The sequence below is a fragment of the Cryptotermes secundus genome, unplaced genomic scaffold (assembly GCF_002891405.2).
Source record: "Cryptotermes secundus unplaced genomic scaffold, Csec_1.0 scaffold1080, whole genome shotgun sequence".
In the NCBI taxonomy this organism is placed as follows: domain Eukaryota; kingdom Metazoa; phylum Arthropoda; class Insecta; order Blattodea; family Kalotermitidae; genus Cryptotermes; species Cryptotermes secundus.
In genome coordinates, this window is record NW_019724602.1 from 42722 (window position 1) to 51275 (window position 8554).

Genomic DNA, 8554 nt, shown 5'->3' on the forward strand with positions numbered 1-8554 from the left:
AAATTCATTATGAAATATGTATTGTAACCGTACAATGCAAAGGATCACCCCGTTATTATTTACTTGTGTCAGTACTTGCCACTACATAGAAGCAGAGGTAATACCTCACACCACACTCAAACCAGACGGACCTGAACCCAATTGGCACGAAGGGAAGTCAGGCCTCCCTTCTACCCGAGCATGCTGTGTAATTTGGAAAGAGACATAGAGAAGCCCAGTTGACACAAAAAGAGGAAGGTATTTTGGTATGAGATAGAAATTCTAAAGAACTAACAGCTTGAAAGTTTGCTTACGCAATTCCGAGAAGATAAAGTTTATGACGGGTCACAATCCCCGGACTTAAACCAAACGAGCCCAACACTCTCCTTACTTTTACAAAGAGCCCTACGCTCTAATAAAAGAGAAATCTGTCCAAAAAGACGCTGGAGAGAACCTTTTGTCACTTAGAGAGATGGACCTCGGACCGGTCATAACTCTCCAAATGTTAAAAACTGCTTTTAGAAAGGAGCGGCGAACTGTTTCAATAGTCGAGGAAAGGGACCACTTTTCAACACCCGATTGGTCACGGAAGTCAAAGGATTTAGGAATCCGAATATTACCAGCTATCTTGTAGTGAAGACCTTCGGAATACTCTTCATTCACGTTATAAATATCATACAATAACCTTTTTTCTGTGTAGAGTAATGAATGTGACAATGTAGGCCTCAAATTCGTCACAGACATACCCTTAGAAGACCGTGAGATTGAACCCCCTCGACCCACCCCGGGTCAGAAAGACTGTGAAAGCGCGTGAACCCAACTTTCGCCGCGAAACAGCTGACCACTGGAGGAACGAGAAACTCTATCGAACCCTCCCCACTATTATCTAAATACAGCCAACCAGGGGATTTGGAGGATGGCAACGAGGCGTTCCAAAATTTTCACAGGACCTCTGAATCTTCAAAAACGAAGAGTTTGTTCCTTTTCAAAAGTCTCGCAACAACAGCTAAACTCGCCGGATGCGGAACTAGCCCTCTCGATCGACTGTTAAGTGAAATTAATGTCTCAGTATTCGAAAGTTAAATCAGGAAAATTAATATTGGAAAGAAACGCGAGTGAGTGCGAACCAGTGACCCTCTCAAACACCATACACGCAGTGGTAGCGGTAACCTGTACAAGTCCCCAAGTGCTACGCAATAGTACTAACGTGCATTGTGACAAGGCTTGCAGGAGCGTGTAACCAAGTAACAAGAACCCGTTCATTTTGTAGAATCCGAGCTCTCCCTTACCGAGAGTAGCAAAGTAACGATCTGAGTTGTATCGCAGTGACTACCAGATTATAAAAACAACAAAGGAAGTGGTGCCAAGTGTTTGTGTTTCCAGTGTGTTCTTTTCTCCTCGTCGGAGTAAGGCCCGAAGACGACCTGAGCCAGAGTCTCACTCCACCCACGACTAGCCCGATCACCATCTGCTCCACACCCCGTCCACCTTTTCCCTTCACTTCGCAGCTGTATCCACAGTTGCTGGCGCCCATAGACAATCCAAGCCATCCCGGACCTGAAACCCCTTTTCCATAGTGAAGAGAAGTGGTGGAGTCGGAGAAGCGGTGGAGCCATGTAAAGCCCGCCCTACCTGCGAGCCAAACGACCAACGACGGCAGCGGCGACAACGGCAAGAGAATGAAAGGATGGTAAAAGAGTAGCGACCAACTGGTGGAGCTTGATGCCTCACTGAGTGGGATGGTAAGAGTATATTAACGGAAAATCAGTTCCATTTTCAAGATTTTGAGGCTTATAAGAAATGCTACATATCAAAGTTAAAAAGTATTGCTAAAATTGCCAAAATTAATCAAAAGGTTGCTGTGGCATACATAAAAACCCCATGGCTAAATCAAGGGGTTACATTTTTGTTGTAATGAGTAGTTACAATTGTACTTCCTGTTCCACTGCAAAAGCGCATTAAACTTCAACTCAGATTGATAGATTTTCCACCGCAACCTTGAAAACACTCACTCAGCCTCTGAGACCATCCTGAGCTCCTCCTCGGGGAGTGAGTCCTCTTCGGTTTCCCCACGGACTGCCGCCGATGAGATATTCAAGGACAGAGGGATCTCCTCGACTGATTGCATGTGGCTTGCACATCCTGTGGCGTAAACATACAGTTACATGCGCAATGCTACACTTTATACATTCCTACAAAGTATACAAACGACACTATTTAGGGAGTAATATCTTGTGGTGAAGACTGCTTAGATATGGGAAATGAGACTGTTTATCATTGTAATAAGTTCCTCTTACTGGTCAGTATATGGACTGTCTCATGACTTTATGAGATAACTTCAAGAGATGATTCTGAGTGAAAAATATTATAAAAACATGGGACTTATTGCAATAGGTTTGAGAGCCGTGGGTATTTGAAATGAAGCATTTGTACAGAGCAGATCTGGCTGTGGTGATATAGTGAACTGGCCACCATGTTCACCGGATTTCAGCCCTCTAGATTACCATGTGAGAGGTCACATGAAAACTATGGTTTCTGAACACACGGTGGGCACAAGTGATGAACTACAACAACAAATTTTTGATGCTGAAATGCAGATATTTGTAAGGTTATGTGCATTCTGTTAAGAATGGCCAGGTCTAAGACCATGGAGAGCATATTAGTATAAATGTACTCGCATTTCGTTTTCCAGAACTTTTCATGTTATTGAGTGTAGGTATTTTTGACAACGTTTGGAGGAAAACAAATTTTGCATGTACATATAAATTATTTGCTCAATAAATTGTTATGTTCTTAATTCAATAACAATGATAATAACTGCATCCCTTTCAAATTTGAACAGGCTACATAATAATGACAATCCACAGAGGGTGGACTATATTTGGTATCTGACTTCTCAAAAATGTTACCTACACGAGTCAGCATGCTTCACTGGTTGGATTACTGCACAAGCAACTATAACAACAATTTGATTACTTAACCTAACAAAAGCTGTGAAACTTGAAGAATTTTCTTATGAAAGCAGAAGAGAAGATTTAAACTGAAAATGGCAGGCATCCATTAAAGATTCAAAATGCCATATAATATCTCATTTCTTGTTGTAAAGGCCATGATTCTGACAAAGTATATACAGTTAATCTTCAACACCACATGAGATTTAGCTTCAAACTATTTTATACACAAAATTATAAATAGAGTAGCAGGAAACTTGGCCTCTCACACCAAGGTATGAAATACAGACTTTTTTTTGGAACAGGGTGCTGAGGAGAATATCTGAGCCTAAGAGGATGAATTGTAAAGAAACAGACTGTGGGCACGTGGACTTCATTTATCTGACTCAGAAAAAGGACTAATGTTGGCCTCTGGTCGACAGAGTAATAAACTTTTGGGTTCAACAAACAGCTGAGAGGCCTCAGTTTAAGAAGGATTGTGGAACTGGGCTTTAGTGGATGAAGTGATTCTCAAATAAACCATGAAGATATTTCAGCCATTTTTAACTGTAAAAGCATGGAGACTACCTGATCAAGGCAGATTCCAATCCTGATTGTTCTGCAGGCTAATTAATGACGATATAACAACTTCAGACGTTATTTAGCACAGAATGGAATGAAGCGATGACCAAGAATTTTAAAATGGACTCAGAAGGAAAAGAATGTGACTCTTCTCTCTCCTAGAAAGAAGAGAATTCTGGATAGGTGCGATGGCATGCTGACCAAGATTCGAACTGGACATTTTCTAACATGACTTGATATGTTCAGATCAATGAACATAGCGAATTCTGATTAAAACTGCCTTCATCTGAAGTCTCCACCACCATATTTGCGCATGCGTGTTTTAGCTACAAGGTTATCTGCAGTGGCATACATACCCACAGTATTTCGTTTTATGTTAGCTGCATTCGTGAGAGAAACAGACAGAAATCATGAGACAGAGAGACAAGAATGTAAAAAAAAAAAATACATGCAGCGTAGAAGTCAGAAAACTGTATCAGCAAATACAAATGACAGAAGGCAAAATTATAGCAATTTCCTATGCCAAAGGTGATCGAGTGATATTTCCATAACTCCAAAAGCCAACTTCTGAATGCCGAATGGGAAATTAGTCGCCAGCCAAAATGTCTCGGTCACAACTGATACCCAGGCGACCGCAATTTTCGATCGTTGCTCAAAATTATTAGATCGCGAACATTAACTACCGATACACTCTCATAAGAGCAAAACAGGAGGGGCGGAAAACCAAGGACCTCCAATTTAAAATCTGACCAGACTCAATTCGATAGTACCTTACTTTCGACACGGGATAAAAATTCCTTTTCATTAAGTACACCGAAAACCATAAAATTTACAGTAAAGTGTACCTGATATAAAATGCGTGTTTAATTTCCTATGCAACTTTTGTTTGAAAACAATTTTCACTGCGAACAACATTTAACGAGATACGATCGAGATGCGCAAGAAACGCATGAAGAAATTAACGTAAATTGTCCGTAAATTAACGTAAATCTGAATATTACCGAAATTTGGTTGTATAGGCATGAAAATCCGTTCAACGGTTCTCGGGTTGTTACATGCGGACAAACACGACGAAGCTACATGGTCAATTTTGTCTATATTGTATTGCTATCTCGTCAATGATGAAGGAAATATCTTGAATTGTACCGCCGCGTTGGATCCCGTACAAGAAACATTTCTTCAAAGCGATAAGCTAGATTCGTCCAGGTCTGTCCAGTCCCAAGATTCATTTCGAACTCCTCGGCCACATACACGTATATTGCCGTACGAACGGACACAAATGACGAGCTAGTAGCGATAAAATCAGTTATTGCGAAGCCTGCTTCCAACAGGAGAGCAAACTGGCTGCGAGGAAAACGACAGGCTAAAGTAAATACACTGATGCAGTGTAAGTGTTCTGAAGATTGATGTCTAGTTATGACAAGTAAAAGATAAAGTTGTCTCTATGATTACTTAAGCATCACGCCATGAAGATAAATACGGAAGTGGAGATACAGCTCCACGTACTCTTAAACTCGACAGTAGATTGACGTGAATGGTCAGCTTCCTGTCCTAGTCGCCTTGCTCCAGGAACCCACCGAACAGGAGGCTGGGTGGGTCCAAGTGCCGACCTGAATGTTGTGGAGAAGATTAACATCTCTTGCCTCTGCCGGGTTCGAACACCGATTCCTTGGTGTAGCTCGCAGCTTAGTCGCTATACGTACTAATCTATCCCGGTTGCAATCGTGATAAGAGGACTTCTAAAATTTTCAATAATATTTATTGTATCCATCAGCTCATTGTGAACTATGCCTTCACTATATCCATTCCACACTCACCTGTGTTGTCCCTGAGGTTACTAGCGTCTGTGTGGGGATCGAAGGTCAGACTGGGGCACAGTTTGAGCCTCATGCGAGAGAAATTCTCGTGATGAGACAGCTTCCAGTGGCGGGAAACGGGTGATCTGGAACACAGAGGTCACAGCTTCAAGCATGCGTAGTCATATCAAACGCTACGCCAAATTCAAGAGCTCATACACTGCGTAGGATTTGAGGTTCTCACAACAGTGGTCATTTTGTCTATCTTTTAGGACATTAAGGTTGTGTAGTCCGTTAGAAATCAGCCGACGTTTCCGGAATATATTGTCTCCGTTTTCAGGGTAGAAGAATAAGTCAAGCAAGATACCAGCGTGAAGTATGCAGCAAACAGAAATCTCTTGCTTGCCTTATTCTTTAACCCTGAAGACGGAGGCATGTTCGTCCGAAACGTCTGTGACGGCGTTATATCCCAGAAGACAGATATCTTCAGCTCATACATTTTAACTAATATGGGTTATAGTGTCAAGAAAGGTGACCATGGACGATGAACTAAGTAAGATGAGGAAGTGGCAGCGGCCTATTTCAAAGTAATATCTTACAGTTCCCTAAAAGCACAACAATCAAGGCATCCGTCCTCCGAGCCGGCAGTCCAACCCCTTCCGAACTTGAAGCAAAAGCGTAGTTACACCGTCAGCTTTGTAAGAAAGGCTGGGGGAGGAAGTGGTGCATCATGGTATATGCATTCAAGGAACTGAGGAGAGCCGTGAAAAAGAGAAAGACCGAGATTCGAGCCGGAGTTCTCAATAGGTTTCGGTGACGTAAAACATTGCGCATGATCGCCATTCTGTATTTTCCATTTTAGAAAAGAAATTATAAAAAATGCAAGTTATTATTATTTTAAACATATCACATCATTATTTTTCTGAACGGATAATGCTAAAATATCTCAAAACGGGGATTGAAAATCATATAATTCATTTATAGTAACCCGAAGACATGTGATTTGTGTATCGCACTTCACAAAAGAAAAACAGTTCATATTATTTTCAGCTATCTTGAAGATACATACACACAGATAATACCTAATACCGTAGCAGTACCACAGAAGAAGAGTTTAGCATTTATTACCCTAAGATATTTTCCCAGAACTTCAAATAAGATGGCAGTCCGGTCTTCATAACATATTAAAGAAACGCCCACCAGTTAAATCCATTCATCATTATTCTAACCATACAATGTACATATTCCAACCACATGTTCTCTGAGATTCGTGAAGATCGCCAACAGGTAAAGCAGAGGCAAAGAAGTCCCTGCGCTTTATTAAACTCCATCTCGGTACCAGATGCACGTGTGTGTTCGGCTTAGCTCCCAGGCCGCTTTGTTCGTGGGGAAAAAATCGCCAATACCCATTCTGAAGGTTGCTGGGTGGGCCGCAGAGCTGTGGAGAAGACATAAATCTCTTGTCGCTTCCGCAAATTGAACCACAATTCATTGGTTGACTAGACCACAGCACAGTCGCAAATATAAGTTCATCGACTGAAAAATCCTGGCGCCCATTCTCAATGGTTATCATCACCAGACGAATATAATTCACACAACTTAATTCTTTCGAGCGTATACTACATGAGCAACTTATCGTAAACTCCACGCGGTAATCTAAACATTACTATGTAAAGATGCAGTAACACTTAGTTACATGTTGAGATTATAATCTTTGTTCACCATTTTCGGACATTTTACAGTCAGTAGACAAATGAAAACCTACTTATAAGAGCAAACAATACGAGTATGGAGGTTGCAACGCGGCGAATGCGATCTGCACGCCAATGCACAGGCGTAGCGCTGAATTGAATTACACGTCGGGACCAAGCTCATAACAAAGGAAACCATGACGTCTGACGATGCACAATTAATAAATATACTGTTGTGATAGCCTTCGGTGTTATACGCGGCCATGTTGATTTGCGTGTTGTCAGCGCCCTGCTTTCAGACCAGACAGACAGTCCGTGCCTTTATTACAGCACTAGACAAGGAAACTGGTATCAACCATCTCGGAATTGAATTACATTGCTATTATTAAATGTATTCATTCTCTACCACGAGTGGGTCTGACTGACAGGCACGAGATCTGCCAATATCTGTATCCTACTCTGTGGTCTAGTGGTCAGAGTTCCTGCCTACAGATCCAGAGGTCCCGGGTTCGATTCCCGACGCTACCAGATTTTCCTGAGAAGTAGTGGGTCTGGAACGGGCTCCACTCAGCCTCGTTATGATAACTAAGGAGATACTTGAATGGAAAAGTAGCGGCTCCGGTCTAGAAATCTGAGATTAACGGCAGTGTGGATCCGTTGCGCTGACCACGCGATAGCCTATATCCGCTAAAGTAGGCACTAACTTCGCCGATAAGCGGCGGTCGCTTGGCGGTATAGTTCGCTTGCGGACTAAAGGCCACGGAGTTACATAATAAGCTATACAGTAACTGATATGTGCTGGACTGTTTCCATGTAAAACACAGTCAAGTTATCTTGACTACAAATGATACCGTAACTTAAGAACCTCCGAACTATGGGCCAACCCCATGGAGCTCAGTCCTTCTATAGAAGCCGGCGGTCGCTCAGCTATTCAAGAGCTTCCCAACATTTTATGGAACCCGAAGGTTCGTTACCGTGTACACAACAGACTTCCACTGGTCCCTATCCTGAACCAGATCAATCCAGTCCATATCTGACCACACTATTTCTCTTAAGTCATGTTAATATTATCCCCGCACCTACGTCTAGGTCTTTCTAGTGGTCTCTTTCCTTCTGATTTTCCCACCGAAACCCTATTTCCCGTCCTCTTCCATCCCATGCGTGCTACGTTCCCTGCCCAGTTCATCCTCATTGATTCGACCATTCTACACGTAATTACAATTGGCGAAGAGTACAGGTTACGTACTTCCTCGTTATGCAGTTTTCTCCAACCTCCTACGTTTCATGTTTCATGCTGCTACACATGTCCTGTGGTAGCTGTCGATGACCAAGGCTGCTATGGAGATTTTCTGTGATGTTTTCAGCGGAATCTGAAGTCTTCAAAGTCAAGAATTAGTCTATGGTCTTGTTGATAGGTTAGTAGCTGGTTCGGAACCCTGCTATCTCAGACTTCTTCAAGGTACAACTGCTCAAATGGCTACCGATGTTTTCTGCACGTTGTTATACTGATCAGCCGATCCTGCATGGCAAGCACATGTCTTCGTGTAGCATTTTGATAGGAAGTGAAAGCTGCCAT

The 8554-nt window shown here is 42.3% G+C and overlaps 1 protein-coding gene across 4 annotated transcripts in view; it reads right to left on the reverse strand.

Moving 5' to 3' along the window:
- Positions 1-8248, reverse strand: part of LOC111862513 (neurobeachin-like protein 1) — a 23782-nt gene extending 15534 nt beyond the window's left edge. For 2 of the 4 annotated variants that reach the window (XM_033750695.1, XM_023847982.2), the window contains exons 1-3: positions 6416-7012; positions 5309-5433; positions 1992-2121 (exon numbers count right to left, since the gene is read on the reverse strand). In XM_033750695.1, coding sequence (XP_033606586.1) covers positions 1992-2121; positions 5309-5433; positions 6416-6465 — 305 coding nt within the window. In that variant the 5' untranslated portion in view covers positions 6466-7012. Of the gene's footprint in view, positions 1-1991; positions 2122-5308; positions 5434-6415; positions 7013-7052; positions 7066-8224 lie in introns of those variants that run through there. The other 2 variants (XM_033750694.1, XM_023847983.1) reach the window with 2 other exon arrangements.
- Between the last annotated feature and the right edge of the window lie 306 nt (positions 8249-8554).